The sequence below is a fragment of the Netta rufina genome (assembly GCF_964035555.1).
Source record: "Netta rufina genome assembly, chromosome: 6".
Taxonomy (NCBI): Eukaryota; Metazoa; Chordata; class Aves; order Anseriformes; family Anatidae; genus Netta; species Netta rufina.
Genome location: NC_140129.1, coordinates 25,175,968 through 25,193,831, shown reverse-complemented (window position 1 = coordinate 25,193,831; position 17,864 = coordinate 25,175,968). Strand labels below are relative to the sequence as shown.

At 38.6% G+C, this 17,864-nt stretch overlaps 1 protein-coding gene across 7 annotated transcripts in view; it reads right to left on the bottom strand.

Moving 5' to 3' along the window:
* MYLK (myosin light chain kinase) overlaps positions 1-17,864 on the bottom strand; it is a gene marked incomplete at its 5' end in the record, with an annotated part of 144,274 nt that overhangs the window by 60,545 nt on the left and 65,865 nt on the right. For 4 of the 7 annotated variants that reach the window (XM_084288746.1, XM_084288750.1, XM_084288747.1 and 1 more), the window contains 4 exons: positions 1,176-1,262; positions 3,151-3,267; positions 13,615-14,519; positions 14,880-14,960. In XM_084288746.1, coding sequence (XP_084144872.1) covers positions 1,176-1,262; positions 3,151-3,267; positions 13,615-14,519; positions 14,880-14,960 — 1,190 coding nt within the window. Of the gene's footprint in view, positions 1-1,172; positions 1,263-3,150; positions 3,268-13,614; positions 14,520-14,879; positions 14,961-17,864 lie in introns of all 7 variants that reach the window. The other 3 variants (XM_084288744.1, XM_084288745.1, XM_084288748.1) reach the window with 2 other exon arrangements.

The window sequence follows — 17,864 nt, the reverse complement described above, 5'->3', positions numbered from 1 at the left end:
ATGTGTATAACCTTAATTCAGCCTGAAGGGAGGATGCAAAGAACATGCAGCCAGGCTCTTTTCAGTAGTGCCCAGGGACAGAAAAAAAAAAAAGTTTTTTTTTGTTAATTTCTGCAATTTACAGTGTTTCAAGATGAGGTACAGAAGTGGAGTATGTTGGTGTGACCCTTCCCACACTCTTAAGTGATTGCTGGAAGGGAAAAGTAATGCACAGCCAGAAATTAAGAAACAGAAACAGCTGTAGCCCAAGGCACAGGTCTACACAAGACATCAATTCCAGAAGCACAGTTATAACCTGTGATCATCAGTCAGTACAGAATCACACTGAATCCTGCTGAAAGCAGCTGAAAATGTTCCATGTTAGAAAATCAGATTTTATATATATATACATATATATATATTTATTTTGAGACAGCTGGATTAAATATTTCAAAATTTCCATTAAAACTCTGTCTTTACATCTTTTTTAGTAACTCACATGGTGGACATCTAAGATACAGAATTTTCAAAGTCCAGTTTCTGATTTAAATAGATATTTGTATCCTAAGAACACTTCATTTCAAAAATAGTAGTGGTTTTAGGAATTTCTAAACAGAGACATTATCATGCTTTCTTTATCATTTAAAGTTTCCTCTTAATCAAACGCATGTTTGAAACAAAACAAACGCATGTATGCAGAGTAGCAAACATGGGAATTTGTGGCTGATTTGTTATTTCAAGACATATTAAAAACAAGTAAAGCATTTAATCTTGAAAAAAAGAATGTAAAATTCAACAAACCACTCCTCACACTCATCGAAAAAAATCACTTAAAAAGATGTTTCAGTAAGGATACCTTACTATCAATGGTAAGACAGTATATTGTCTACACAGGACACAACACTACTTGAGAATTTATGCCCTCTTTGGGAAGCAGTGAGAAATAAATTTGTGTTCATTGCATCATTACAGAAAACTGAGAACTGAGTGGGCTAGGTCTGAATTCACAGTTTCAGTTCTTACTTCTAACCCCTACAAGGCAAAAATGCATTTCACATGCCTTATGTTCAAGGGTTAAAGAAGCAGCACAAGTTTCTGAGACTATGCCTCGAAACAGAAGGGAATAACCACAGAACCCAAAGTTGTCTTTTGTTTCCAGTGAAAAGGAAGTAATTAAAATCACTGTCACTTACTACTCTCTGTTGACAGCACAGGGGGAAGTGTGGTCTTAGGCTTCTTGGTTTTCTTCTCAGTAGGCTTTGGGGTCTTTGTGGCTGAACTATCTGCAATCAAAACAAATAAAATATAAATTCTGTTTAAAAAACAATAACGAAAGAGCTGTCTGTTAACATTGCTTTGTTTTGTATCTTTCTGCAAGGTTAGAGGAAAATGCTGGCTTTTATTTTTTTAAGCAACATTTTCTGCACAGACCTGCTGGAGAGCATTGCATTCCAAAAGGAAAAGAGAGCAGGAAGAAGAATCCTTCCATGGAAGCAGCTGCACTGAGAACCTGAGAAAGCAACTAGGAAAGACATGCCATCAAAGCTGATGGGTCTACTTTGATTAAATAAAGTACAATTTGCATAAAGCTGCTTTTGACATGGCAGGGAGAGTGAAGTAAAGGCATCTTTGAAGCATTATTTCATCCAAAATAATCTCTTTCATGTGTTTCTTCTATTCTTTTGTCTATGTGACATACATAGAGACGAACACAGATTGAAAAGTAGCATTTCTTCTGTATGTTTAAGTATTTCCAAGAAAATACCACACATTAATTCATTTCCTAAAGAGGATGGTAGAAGGGACACCATAGGACTAAAGTTTGATATAAATATTGTATTATTCTCAAGATTGCACAGCCCAAATCCAGCAACAACTCAGCACTGTGGACTCCACCAGCATCTGATAGTCAATATGTGCTCTCCTTCAATGTGTATCCCATAGAATACAGACAATAACTAGGAGATGTTATTATTTATTTATTTATTTATTTATTTTTCCAGCAAGGTTATCACAGAGAATTTCATTTAACACAAATTCTAATTAGTATTATCTTTTAGATTGCTTGATTCCAACATTTCTCTTTGGAAAAAGAGATTCCAGTTCTGGATTACGATCACAGCACTACCTGTATCAAATTAGATCTTTCTACTATTCAGCTTTCAGATTACTTTATGCAACAGATAACTGTTTAAAAATTAGTTACTGGAAAAAAGATAGAATAAACATTATGGAACCACCCATTTCAGTCACTTATCTCCAGGTACCAGAGCATGAAACTTAGTTTCTCTAACAAATTAATGGTGAAAGACAGAACCATGTAGCAAACAATTAAGGGCAGAAGGCTGTGTTAGGTCTGAGCTCAGACACTTAAGATTCTATATATTTGTCCGTGATCTACTTTGACAACTGAAGTTAAATATTTCTCACAGTTGGTTAGAGTTCATAGGGACAAAAGGAATAAAATGAAATTTAAGATTACTTCTTGAGTCTAAAAATCATCATGTGAGATTCTGACAGCAGACTGAGCCGTAGGAAAGCAATTTGAGTTGTTGTTTTAGATCACAATTCTAATTTAAAAATATCAGCTATCCCCTCTGCCAGTTATGGATATGGGATATACAACAGCATCCCTCAGCTAGTAAATTATTCATTTTCTAAGACTATGGCATACAAGGGCAGTTGAGCTACTAATTTGTTTGTATCACCTCCCCTTCACTAGAAAAAAAATAAACAAAGGACCAGATGTCATTGAATACAAAGAATTAAGAAGTTCTAGACAGAGAAACATGCCATACATAGCAGACCTGAGACAGACTGGTAGCCAGCCTCCCACATGGAATTCTTACACACTTTTAAAGAATGTATATAGCTCAGAAGCAAATCCTCATGGATTCAATTTACTGCTCTAAAATCCTTTAGAAAAGTAGAAGGCAGCAGGAGCATGTAGATTATTCTACAAAGCAGTGAGAGTCCTTGGCTCTGTACTGTCTCTCTGCTCATGCTCCTTTATGGTACTCACTGAATTATTGTATCGACCAAAAAGTGCAGTAAGGAAGTGGGCAAAGGTACTTTTTGTGTACGTGGTTCATAAAGGCTGGCATTGGGAAAGAAAAGGAGGGAAGGAGGAAGATCTAAGGATGATTTTCCTGTATTCAGGAAAGTACTTACCTTCCACTAGCACTTTGCAAGCACATTCAGCTTTTCCTGCTGCGTTCTCTGCTATGCATTTGTATTCGCCTCCATCTTCAGGCATGACCTTCTCAATGGTAAGTGAACACAGCGTCCCTAATGCAAAGGAGAGACCAAATGAACATCATGTTGCAGTTCACTAAAAGCTCAGTGCTACTAAGAAACAGAATGCATGAAATAATCCAATCCACAGTTGATCTTCGCTGCCAGAAAAAAAGGATGTTTTGACCTTAAAAATTCAGCAGCGGAATTGGAACTTTATTAATGCTGAAATAAAATAAAAACAAATGGAGAATAGATATGCTGAATCATATCACTGTTCCCCATGATTCTCAAAGCTGTCCCTGCAGTGCTCAAGTGGTTAATGGATAGGGACAGAGAAAATGAAAAGCAGAGTCTCTGCTACTGTTCTTTGTCTTATAGCAGGGAAAAGAAGTCCTCACTTCAATGTTTTTTTCTCAAAAGCACTAGTAATTCAGGACTGTAATAAACTGATGATCTATAACATTTGATTCAGCCTTATCTCTGGCTCTCCCATGGGCATCTATGAAAGTAAAACTTCAGGTTACTGCCCAAGTTTAAAAATGGCACTGAGAGCCATTTTCTTTCTGCTTGAATTTCTCAAAGAATGAGTGACTAATATTATAATGTTAAAAAGTCCAACATATAATTGACAATCAAATCTGTCACTGCAACAAATTCCCCATTCCATTTCAAACAACAAAAAAAGCCAAATCTGACTATTGGGTTTGCAGAAACAGGATGCGACATAAGTTCTGTAGTTACCAAGGGAAGCTTGGTATGACCCAAGGGAAATACATTTCCTCTTAAAAAATAAAACTCTGTGAACCAAAACAGAAGTTGTTCCCACTAGTTGGGGGAAAAGGAAGGAGAACTGTGCTTCACCTAATTCCTTACATTCACTTGCATTGCTTGGAACAAAGCACTTTGCTTCTCAGGGTAAACCCCACTTAAAGCACTCCAGAATTTTCCCTTCCAAATATCCTTCATTAAGAGAGGGTAAAATGTGGTCTTTCTTTCTTCCTCACTGGAAAGCCTGGCCTGTACTCTAAACACAGCCTGAGACATGGTGCTCTACCAGCCATTGTTGTTATCTTGCCCAGAATGCCTCGACCCTCCAGTTATTTCAGCCATAGAAATACCTTCCCTTCCCTTCTTCCTCCATTTACCTTTCTCAATCTCTCCTAATTAACAGCAAGAACAGGCAGATGATCTTTCTTAAATCTTTTCCCTGTGTCTTGAGACACAAGGAAATTCTCTTGCCATTTTTCATCTTTCTTTCTACGTTACCCGGGAGCTGCCTTCTACATTCCAAAGTGCCTGATCCCAGGCTCGCCATCAAATATATCACTTGTGATGTGGGAGATGGCATGGTCACACATGACACTAATCCTTGGAAAGGAGCTGATTCACTTTGCTGTTAGAAAAACTTTGGAAGTTTAATGGCTCCTCTTGGAGACTAGATCTCAGTTCTGATATGGTAACTATACTTTTGGCATTCAGATTTTCTCTCATTGTAAAATTAGTTGTTATAGTTCAAGGCAAATCTTTTTTTTCTTTCTTTCTTTATGAAAAAACATATTATAAAACAACATTCAGACAGTTCTCAACAAATTTGCTTTGCCAGACACACATGGGTTAGAAAGAATTGAATGTTTCTGTCGTCCTCATTCTCCACAAAATCAAGAAGCTCTAAATAGTGCTGATTTTCCCTTGAGGAATGACATAAAAGCTCTCTCAGAAGAGGAGTACTGACCCCTCACTCAGATGGGCTATGCTCAGCCAACCACAGGGTGAAGAGAAAAGCCATGTGCCTTCCCTGAGTCAACTCATCTTCATGAGTCAGGCTGAGCCAAAAATGTCACGAGCTGCAGCCCTGTTCCAAATGGAGGAGGGACATTAGCAAAGTATTCTTGCAGGCATCCAGCAAATATAAATTCAGGTGTCTCTGCTGTTTAGAGAAAATTGGAGGGTAAACAGAAAGATAACTTACAGTCTGAGAATTTGTGTAAATCTATACAATGTGCTTAGAAAAGATCACACATTAGAACCTAAAAATGCTGTTGCCAAAGAACATGGACTATGGAACAATGACACATAACTATGAGGAAGATTTCTGGCCATCTTACTGCAGGGAAGGAGCCTGGCTCCTTCATACACATAACTTCGTACACATAACTGAATCTTTAAGGGACTAGAATAAAGCAGCATGTACTTTAGTTTCTGCTGGAGGTTTCTGTCTGCTCAAAAGCCCTTCCTTGCCTTAATCAGCTCACTGAAGACTCGTGTGACATAGGACCATGCCTCACCATTCACGCTGTTGCATTTCTGTCCATACAGCATCCTGTGGCAACATAACGCCTTATGAGACACACTTCCTTATGCAGCACACACACAGAACCATCCCACATCAACAAGACCTTCCCCAAAGTTAGACTAAAATCGAGAAGCTAATCCTAGCAAATCTCATGATGATCCTCTACTTGCCACATGCATTAAATGTTCTGTTAGCTGTGATTTTATAATCCAGCATTGGCCAAGCCACGTTGCAGGGTCTGACTGAAGCTGCATTTGGCTTATTCCACTGGAAACAGAGTCCTCATGAGTGGAGAATGAAGGAAACATGATTATTCAAGGTTAAATCTTTATCTCCTGACTTCAAGCACCCTGCAGAAATAATCTGTATCTTATTTCCCTTCACTCCTTCATAATCCCCAGCAGCTAAACCGGGACAACACATACAAAGGACATGGACATGGCATTTGCCGGGCTTGTTGCTACCACCAGATGTGATGGATGTGATGGTATTCTGCCCTCCTCAGTGGAGGAGTGAAGGGGAAATGAGATAATTTGAGTCATTCTCCTTTATTTAGCCACTACTATTTATGAAACCATGGACTACTGTAATTTGGTGTGAAATTGACCTGTGGTTCACAAAAGCATTTGCTGTGCTGGGTCAGGGGGACAAGGGGAGACTGAGAGCATGGTTGTAGAAACCTCTTTTCTTGGAAAACCAGGATAAAAAGACAGCAACAAGAAAACAAACAAACAAACAAAAATAACAAAAAGCACAAAACCCAAAACCAGGCAAAACTTGACAAGATTTAATAAGGGCAAGAAAGTCCCCTATGTCTATGTTCTGTGACCTAGAGCTCCAGCTGATTCCTGGGGCTGGAGGGCCAAATGTCTTTCAACAAAGTCTTTGGTATTTCCTCTGCATAAACGCTTTGTGACCTGAAATGAGCTTATTTTTCTCATAAATGTAAGAAAACTCAGACTGGTTACTCCAGATGGAAATCTGAATCCTGGCACTTCGCAAATCCCAGTCAACTAAAAGAATTTGCAATTAATTTCCTCCTTTTCCCCTCTTTTTCTTTTAGGAACCAGCCCATCAGCAATCTTTAAAACATTGCCATGAAGTGCAGGAATAGAGTAAACATTAATACTTGGATCTTCCAGTTAGCAGAACTTGTGCAGCTCTAGAAAAGACCTTAACAGCCACAGAAGCTGACAGTTTACTGGGGGCTCTGGTTTAGATACATAAAGCCTTTCCCTTGCATTTTGAGCTATTAAGGGATTTTCTGACTTACTCAGAAATAGTACAAACCAGTTTAAAATATCTCTAAGCTTCTGCATTCTTTCCATGACACTCTGCAGAAAGTGAACTTCAGATATAAAACAAATACACAAACCAACAAAAAACAGCTCCTGCATCTTATTCCCTGCTCTGGCATCTAGCTGGATTAACTCCTGACTCCTGTCTCTGGTGCAGACTGAAGCTACTATGTCTTTCTCATTTATATCCCATGGGACAAAGAGGTAATATGGAGTATTTAGCAGTATTAACAAATACTAGGTCATGAGAACTTCTGCCTAGGAGTCATAATGAATTTGTTGAAGAACTCTTTGGCCCACTGGTGTTACTTTTCTAATGAATCTCAAATTGTGCGGGAAAGTGTAAATATGTGCTAATGTCCCAGTCATGTTTTAAAATGCCAAGTGGCTTGACCTGGAGACTACTGATTACAGTTAGGATGACAACAGCCAAAGTACTGAAAAACTCACAGGAGTTTCAGAGAAGAAAAAGAGTCAAATTTAATTATTGCTAATTGATAGAGTTGTAAGGAAAACAACATGAGAAACCTATTTTTATCCATTATGAGATTACACATTTAACTGTGAAATGTACCTGTACATAGGTAATTTGTCTTTGCTGAAATATTTATATTATCTCCCATTTCTGCTTGTAATGAACGCCATATTAATGACGTTCACAGTAGGCAGAGTTAGAGTTGCCAAAATAAGGATCTCAGGAAGCAGCTGACAATAGAAAGTTGTCACTTGATATGTTTCTGGTGGACTTCCTCTGTGATCAGACAAGGACAACAGCTGTTCAATATTTTAATCTGTGATAGAAGTATTCACAAATTAAATGTTGATAAGCATACAGATGATCAAAAAACTATTAGAAAGGGAAAAGAGGAGAAAGAGATAGAACACAAGGCAGTTCACATAAACAGTCTCATTTACTTTTTTATCTGAGTCCTATTCACTCAAAGAAAACGGGGTTTATTGGAATGACAAATAACATAGCTATGGATGGGAAGATTTAAAGGTTTAACACAGAAGTAACAAACGTGAGCTCCACTGTTATGAGGTGGAAAGAGAACCAATGATCTCCAGCAAGCACAGCAATAGGATCTCCATCTCACTGGTACTGATGCTGAAATACAGTTCTGCTGGCTGTTTTCTAAACCAGATAACAAATCAACAAGCAGCAACTGAAGAGGAATATTAAAAGGACACAGAAAAACCCACCCCAAAACAAAAACAAAAACAAACAACAAAACCAAACCTCTAAGGCCTAGATAAAGTGCATTATAGAGAGAAAGTTGTAAGAGTTTGACTTGTCAAGTCTTAAAAATAAGAAAATTAGGAATGCTGTCTTGATTACAGAATGAAAGCCATTATATCAAGTACAAACAGGCTCTTCAGCTTAGCAAAGAAAAGAAACTAATATATAGAAGCAGAAATCAGATACAGTCAATAAGAAATGTGGTATTTCCTTGTTTCTTGATTTAAAAGCAAAGCAGCAATATGAATAATTAGTCAGTGCAATAAATTAACAGAGATGACATCAAATTAATCTCTTTTGTTGTATTTAAATATAAACTACATACCTAGACTACAGGAAACATCAGACAAAAATGACAGTACAGTGGGAAATTTTGTGGCAAGTGACAAACATGGAGTTGTATCAGAACCGATGCTCAGACGATTGCCCTAGACTTAAACTTTATGAAAAAACTTTTAAAGCTTCAGGTTCCAGCTACTTTCATTAGTACACAGAACTGTGTTAATTGCACACAAAACTCTTGCTAAAAGTTAATTAAAAAAAATAAATCAAAAAAGTCATGGCAGATCCTAGTTAGAATGACGTAAACATGAACAACTGATAGGAAGACAGGAGTTATAGTAAGTCACAAGAAAGTTGTTAAGGCATTACTGCTAACAGGATTACCAACTCTTCAGACTGCCAAGACACAGAAAAAAATGTGTTTTACACAAAGCAATACAAACTGGGCATTTTCTAACCTACATTGTTGCTGCCATTGAAGGCTGTATTAAGTAGTTCCTCCTCAATCTACATAGTCACGCAGTACTAAATCTAGCCCAAAAAAGCATAACAAGGTGGCTTAACAAAATGGCAAATTTGCCAATTTGTACTTATATTCATTATTCATCTCAGTTCTCCAGTCTAGCATGAATGCCAGCTTCCAAATACCTTTCACGGGTGTCTTCTAGAATAGTTTTTGTAACCATGCAAAAATTTTCTATCTGTTTTTTCTATCCAAGAGTGTGTTACATTAGGACACTAGCACAGGCCAGTACTCTGCCAAGTACTATACAAATCTAAAACAAAATGGTTCCTGCTCTGCAGAGTTCACCGTGTGAGGAAGTTTGTTCTACTCAATCCTTATATGTCTAACTCCACTGTAATGTCTGCTACAGCCTTCTTAAACTTTTTTCTTTTCAAACAAAAAGCCCCCCACAACTTCAAACAAAAGAGCATTCTCTCATATTGAAAACAATTGCCTCTTAACCACACACCATCTAACCTGCCCATATATACGCATGAAGCTTTAAGTTATGAGTATGCTCCTTTGTGTTTGTCTCTCTTCCATTTTATTTTGAGATTTCACAGGAAAAAAAAAAAAAAAAAAAATCACCCCAAAACACATTAGTGCCTTCCCTCACGAACAGGATAAACAACTCTGACAAGTGTTTAAAAGAAGAAAAATAAAATCAAACCCTTACTAAAATCCTACCAGTTGTAAAAGAAAAATGGTGTAAGAGCTCACTTTGTCATAAAAATGATACTCTAAGCAACAAATCACATATACCAATCAACCTACAGAATACGATGTGGGGAATTATTAAAAGAAATGGGGAAACAAGTACCAATGTTCATGATTTGGAAGGGAAATAAATCAGTATTAATAAATGGAATGGAAAATGTAAGAAATTAGATTATTCTTAGACATGTTGTGAATGTAACATTCAGTATAACGCTGCTAGATTCTGACTTCTAATTGTTAATTTAAGTTTTATCCAAGAATATTGAGTACATTGCAAACCCTAGATTAAGTACTACAAAAATATGACATAGCGTGCCTGAATATGAAAGTCTTTTTTGGAGCGGGATGTATTTTTTCATTCCCTGAAGACCTTAAAAGTCAATGATTATTCCAACTGGTGTTTTAATTTGAGCTTCTGATGGCAAAGATCTGTGGCTAACATCCCCCTTCTCTTGCCCTATAATGGCTAACCTGCTTTGGACAATCAATGCAGTGTCAGCCTTTTCAAACACAGAGGACATGAATAGAAGATGTTTTTAACAGGTAAAGGGCCTTAGGATCAGCTAGGAAAAATATGCTAGGGAAAGTTGCTTTCTGTGAGTTAGTACGTAAAAGGAGAAGTTAGCTCTCCTATCCAGTGAACTTGTTACGCACAAGTATAATTTGAAGTGGACAAATATGCTACTTGTTTTATCAAGTGGATGTGCTTCTGAAACAAGATCTCATGCTTTTATATACACGACATATTTGACACCAACAGATCTCTAAAACGCTTCTTCTTCTGGCTTTCTGGCGATGATCGAGAGGGTTAATTTCATTTCCAAAACACAAATACATGGCATTCTGCCAAGGTTCATGTGTTACTTACATTGAACAGTTTGTGGGCCACTGGCCCACACCAAGATGGGCTTGTACTATAATAAGGAAATAGAGATCTCTTGCTCTAGATTTTCCAGTATCCAGCTGACTAAGCATAAGTAAGCCATTCTTTATCCATGAGATAACACTGGAAAATGTACATATAGCTTTTTCAATATATGAGCCAGTAGTCACCATGAAACTTCATGGCAGCACAGAACCAGATGAAATAGCTAGCAACACACACAGTGCCATTTTCAGCATGGATTGTGGTGTTGAACACAAGAGGAGTAAGATCATACTGAATAAATAAAAAATGACTGCACGGTCTAAGCCCATTAATGTGAGCTAGGTCCATTTGCTCTGAACTTCTCTCCTTCCCCCAGACTCAGCCTTCTTTCAGCTGAGATGACTGTAGGGGATTATCTGCAGAGCCCATTAAATGCTGCTCCAAGGTTGGCCAAAGGCACTTTTGCTGAAGGGTATGATGCCTGTGGGCCTGACCAAGCTGCCTTTGCAGTGTTCCGGGCAAAATACAGAATGTGGGATTTTGGCACTGGGCTACTGAGCACTGCATCCAGTTATATAGTTGCTGTCTATGTTCAGAGCTGCTCCAAACACTTTATGTGAGACTAACCCATATGAAGAGTTTCTCTATCAAGAAATATTTATTGATACTCATCATGAACTTGTTATTTCTCTGTTCTAGTCTATAGCTCTAATTATTCCTTCTTCTCTCTTGGTTACTTCAACTAGTTACATGCTCCTAATTAGGGGAAAACAGAAAATCAACTTCTGAGAAAAATGGAAATTACTTTAAGAATCATGCATATGCAGTTAACTTCTTAACAGCTGTCATGAAAGCATCTCACAGCAGAAGAGCAGCAATGTGTCCTTCTCCAAATGTCAAAGCTAGCAGGTACTGGCTGAAAAAAACCTAAACTGACCATCGTGCAATGCATCCCTTCAGTGTACCAGAAGGTATGTAATAAGGTTAATAAAAAATACTTGTAACCTTCTTTCTGTTTCTTTCCATTAAAGGAGAAAACCATAGCATTTACTTCCCTGTGTAGTATTTCTTTTTAGAGACTCTGCAAATAGGTGCAAAAGACAGCATAACTTCTAAGTACAGGCAATAACAATTACCTAAGCAAGATAATAGTGCAATAATGCAGGTAAAACTCAAACATAAAGACAGTTACTTCACTCCCTGAAAAAACAACAACATCCTGAAACAATGGATTCCTCATCCAGTGGTGACCTTCATTCTTTACCTCAATGGAAAGCACTGCTGCAGTGGGACATCCTGACAAAATGCCAGCTCTGTGCCATGATCCAGGAGTGTCACCCAGTCCAGGCAACCTGGGTGGGACATGTCACATAACCCTGCTCAGGCAGGTGGCAGATCATGTATGTGCATCAGTATCACGTCACTGTACTCCAGTACAACAAACACAACTCTACTGGACTTTAACAGAAAGGTAGAGGTTGGGAGGGACCTCTGGATGTCTTCTGGTCCAACCCCCTACTCAAGCAGAGCAACCTAGAACAGGTTGCTCAGCACCGTGTACAGGCAGCTTTTGAATACCTCCAAGGAGGGAAATTCTACAGCCTCTTTGAGCAGTCACAGTACCATTTTATAAAGCAAATATGAGTTCAGGTATTGTTAACAGTCAATTACTCAGCTTCTTTTAGTCCAGAAAAGAGCTTTCTGCAGCACCATATCACTGAAGCTTTGGCACTCTAGGAGGCTCCCCCACAACTCAGAACTGGATTATTTCTGTCAAATAGAGATGCTTTCTATCTAGCATACTTTGAGAGGGCAAGCAAAACTTTGAGGTGCATAATTTCTTTTTACTCTGTGCAACTCCAAGAAAACTCATGAAACCTTGCTACATGGGCTTCGTCTACTGTAATGTTTATTAAACTGTAGTTTCCTACCTTCTGATCCCATCAGTCCTTTTCACAAGGATGGCATTTCCTCCTCTCAACTTTTTCTCTTGTAAATGACAGTTATCCAGACAGAGTGCACCTGCTATCATTTCCCTCTCCCCATCTGCTTACATTGTTATCCCCTTCATACAGTACCCAGGTAATTTTCTTTTCCTGTCTGAAGAAAGCGATGTTTTTGACTGCATCTACTTTAAAGAATCCTCATGTTTCAGTGCTTGGATCACTGTTTAAGAATTCACCGGTTGTGGTCAACCATCATGTGTGTTCATTTGATTTTCGTATAATAACACTGAAAATGCTCTAGATTAAATGAAGCATGATTCACAGTTAAGAATGTGGAGCTCTGTGTATTTAAAAAAAAAGTTCACATGCAGAGTAAGAATCGTACCTTGACAATCTGTAGGACAATGTAATTCTCCCTATAATTCCTTCAGTGTTTTATGAAATGAAGTATGGAAGACTTCTGTATTATCCTTCCTATTTTTTTTTGCCCAAGGCAAATATACGTTAAATACAATACTAATATTATTTCATACAAAACTAATATAGTGGATTTTGATTACTCAGAATATGGAATATAAAGAAAAAACACTCAATTTGACAACAGTAAATGCTCTTTCTGAGGACTTTTACCAAACTCTATGCTGTTTTGAAATTAGGTAAAAGTCATCATGCCATTGGTGGACAAGTACTTCAGTGTCTGTAAGGACAACAAAAACATCTGTGGGAGGACACTAAATAGACTATAAATCAATTCTGAACTCTGATATTAAACACGTAATTTAAACTTATAATAATTTCCTTCTGTAACACTACCCCTCTTTGCTTCTGTGTTTCTTAATGCAATAAAAAACCTGAAATACTAAACATACAGAAGAATTAAATCAGAATTTGTAAACCAGCAATAATATTATTCTGTTTTCCATGTTCTAAATCCTTAAAGTTCAGCTTAAATAAACGTCATGTACCAGCTCCTTAAACAGCATCAGCAATGTAAACAGCATTTAAAAACGCAAGAAGTTCAACTTTATGAAAATTACATCTGCAGGCTGTTAAAGGAGAATCTGCAAGAAATGTCAAACATACTGTTCCTTGTGTACTCCACTGAAATAACAAGAAAGTTGCATCTGGAAACAGTTACTGGCACAGGACTTAAATAAAGTATTGCATTACCTTTAACAAACTTAATATTATTAATCAAGAGTCAGATATAACAGTGTCACACAGCTGGCTTGTAATTCAATTGATTTACCTTCTTGGGAGATGACAATGGACTTTGATGATTTGATGGCTTTGCTGTCCAGAGTCCAGGTGACAGCTGCAGGGGGATCTGAGGAAATCCGACATTGTAAGACCAATTTTTCACCATCTACTACTTTAGCATCCTGAAGCTTCTCTGTAAAAGAGGGTGCTGTTCCTTTGCTTGGTGTTGGCTTGCTTGGTGGTGGTTTGCTTGCTGCTGGTTTGTTTTCAGGTTTTTTCCCAATTATTCCGCCATCCACCACGGCACACCCGTGTTCACAGTTCCTGTCATTCTTTTCTTCTTTTTTCACTGCTGGTTTGGCAACAGGGGCTTCAGAATTGGGGGTGGCATTCTGGGCTTCAGAATTGGTGCGGGCATTTGGTGCTGGAGTGCCAGCATTGCCATTCTCTGCAGGTGGCTTTTTCTTTGCGCCCAACACAGATCTGAAATCTGTGACAGCTGGTTTAGGAGGTGGCACCTTCTCTGGCAATGGGGTTTTTGGGGTGCCCTTCTTGGCCAGCACAGAGCGGAAGTCCACCTGTTGAGGAGCATGAACTTTCCTTTCCTCTTCTGACAAGGTCTTGGGCTTGACCTGCCGCTGCAGGTTTGCTCGGAAGTCCATTTGCTCGGCTGGGATTTCTTTCAGTTCCTCCTCAGAAAAACTTTTGGTGCTGACTTTCTTGCCTAAAATGTCACGGAAATCAAGCTGCTCAGCTTCCTGCTGCCTCAGGCTCTCCTCTGTGTGTTCCCGAGTTTCCACTCGCCTCTTCAGCACACCCCGGACGTCTTCCTGCTCTTCCTCAGCTGCTCTGTTTTCACTGCTGCTCTTTCTGAAGCCACTTGTTCTACCAAATGTTAGTGTACCATGATCTCCACCATCTCTTCGCTCTCCAGAGCTGGCTGATTCCCTCCCACTATGATCCGAAAAAGAAAAGAAAGAGACAGCCAGGAAAGGGGCTGGTTTAAAAATGTCAGGGAACAATCTCAGAGCAGGAACAAAATGTGTTTATAGAAGGGGAGGTTGATTAGAGGAGCACACTCCATTAGTTTATTGCATCAATGATGACTTCAGGATCCATATAAGGGCACAAACAAAAAAAGATCTTCTCTACTCTGGCTTGGTACAATGTGCTTAGCCTGTATGATGAAAACAATTTGTTGGGTCACATTTGGGGATTAGATTGAACAGCAGCCAGCCTGGGTCTGTAAGGGCAGGGAATTAACGGAGCAAAAAATAGAACCCACCCATGCAAGTCCCTGGGAAAAATACTCACTCTCTGAGCATTTCTGCTCTGGAAGCTGAACTCTCTCGCAGCATCAGAGACACCTGGCAGCTGCATTCTCCAACTTGGTTCCTGAAATGTTTAAGTGAAATCAGAAAAGCAGAGGTTGCTCCCTCCAAGATTGTAACTTACCTGAGCTAAGTGACTGGGTAGTGCAATAAAACAGCTCAAAAACAGGGCGGCATTGTGGTGGTTGACTGAGTGGAGCTGGTCCCCTTATACATGGAGCCAAGCTATCTCAAATAGCTTTTCCTGATTTGTGACTGTCTACACTGGGAACAACACACTCTATGAACAAAAATCAAAGCAATTTACAGAATGAAACAGCTGCAAACAAACAAGCTAAAGGAAAACAAATACAAAAGCTGGAAAATCGAGGCAGAGGAAGGGGCTATTTTGCAAAGTTGAAAATCTTTCCAACTCTGCCTACTGTTTATTTATTCAAGCCCAAGCTCTTAAGTTTCCTAATGTTAAGATATTAAAAGCAGGGTCTCATTTCCTTCCCTCCCCCACAGCCCAACCAATCAGCAAATCCCATCTACATGGATTGCTCCAGCCTGTGCATGTTTATATTAAAAAACATAAAAGTGTCACCATATATGGTGCTGAGTACTTATTCTTCCTTTTGCAGAGGAATACCATGGATGCCTTCTGAAAAGGGCTCCCATTAAAGAATTCATCAAAGCGCTCCCCCCACCCCCACCGCACACTCCCTCCCACAGATATATATCATCCTTCTAGCCCCAAACAGCTCTTCTCCACTTAACACAGAAGATGCCAAAACCAAAATTTAACTCCCCAAGGCAGCAGCTCTGTAATTGTTGCCACTGTTTCTCTGAAATACTATTAAAAACACACAGACCTACTCCTTTAAATTGATTAAGGACTGGAGATATTTTTCAATAATGAGAACACTTTTGTTCTTCCCAATATAAACTAACAAATGGACTGCAAACTCCCAAATGATTTTTCTTATTAACAAAAATATTTTTTGTTACTGAAAACATGTCTTGAACATAGCAAAGGACTTGTGATCTTGGGGGAGGAAGGAAAGAGATGCAGTTTTTCCCAACTCTGATCACCTTTCAAAAGACTCTTGTTAAATAAGAGCACCTTTAAGCCTATTTTGCTCTGAATTTTAAAACATGGACTTGGGAGTGCCTTTCTGTTAATTTACCATACATATATTGATTGGCTTGTTTTTAAATAGCCCAGAGAAATGGATTCCTAGGTATTGTTCTGTTTGGGTGACTAAGCTATAATTTGACTCATTTGCAACTTGCAATGGAGTCACACAGTATGCAAGGGTATTAACACAAATGCAGCAAAAGATTATACTTTTATACTAGCAGTTAGTGCCATCACCTTTTCAGATGGATTTCCCTTGTTTTCTGTTGCTTTAGATAATTAAACAATGGGTCAGCACAGTGTGAAATCAAGCCTTTAAAACCAAGAAGAAACCGCGGAGGCTGACCAAAGTTACTGGACTGAAAAGTTAAGGACTTGCTGGTAGGAATACACCTTATTTGACCTTAAGACCTTAACAACAAGAAGTCATAGAAATACTTTCAACATTTCGTACCCCCAGAAATGCAGACTATGTACACTAGAAACTGCTATTGATGCCAATCCATTTGAACAGCCCTCAAAGACATAACCCTAATTTCCTTCAATACAAAAGGCTAGAGAACATCCAAGTACCAAACAGAAACTGTCCAAATGGCAAGACAGGAGCCAAGTCAGTGCAGGGAGCATTTAAGTCAGTTCTATGCTGGAGATCTGCCATTCTTACGTCCTCTTATATTTGACCTCCATTTGGAGGCAAGATAAATAGAAAGAAGTGCATGTGTCACTTCCTCCCAACATACTGATTGACACTGAATAATGGCAAGATACCAGTGTTGTCTTCAAACAATGTCCAGATTCATTTCAAAATGCTGCCTTTTGCAAATATTGAAACTCAAGATTTATTTTTTTCCTTTACCCTTATTCTCAGAAGCTTTTAAGATGAGTGGAAGCACTCTGAAACTGCTTAAGTAATGCTGGGCTATTAACAGGATGCTCATTTACTCTAAGATACCTCCAATAAGTCTCCTAGAGCCCAACTACTCTCTCTTAAGGACTTAAAACAATCCAAAGCTGTCAAAGGAGAAGAGACCATGCAAGCTGAAGTACAGACATTTCATAGCATTCATCAGATAGGGAGGCACCACTGCTCAGCTTCTGTCATGACTGTATGGCAAAAATATTTGCCCACAAGAATTATGTCACCAGTGGGAGAGGTTAAAGTAACAGAGACAGCACTCTCCCAGGAGATGAATCTAGGGGTACTGAAGTGACCCTGACAACTGTGAAGAATAATGGCATTTCTGCAGGACCCACTTCTGCAGTGCACCTTTCCCTCTGCAAAGTCTTCACATGTACAAAGAAACAAATAAGGAAGGCAAGGGAGACCTTTTTAAACTAAGTTATTTTTTTCACAGGGTTTGGAAAATAAAGGAGGGAGCAAGAAAGCAGGAGAGCATTTTGTTCTCTCTATTTTTAAAACCTTGGGAAACACATACGAATTATGGCAACAGTAGAAGTACCTAGATAGACAAATGATTCAAAAGGTAGTTTTTTGATCTTAGTTAAGGTTTCTGATTCAAGTGAATGGCTGAAAACTAGACCACTGGATATAAACCTTGAGTATGCCTCTTATTCATCATGTCCCTGTTCAAAAACATAACTTTCTCAGGTCAAATCCTGCTTTTGATTGAAATCAGAGGGAGTTTAGTTACTGGTATTAGGAGAAGGGACAACATAATTTTGTCTTCTGAATTCAGTTGCAGAGTCTAAAAAAGTGAAGTTACTAGCACTGACCCACCTTCATAAGATGGAAAAAGTGAACCAAGCCAAGAAAAATTAAGAGGGATTGGATGATTTAGATGCTAAATTCAATCAAGAATAATTCTGGAAACTTTGTAAATATTTATG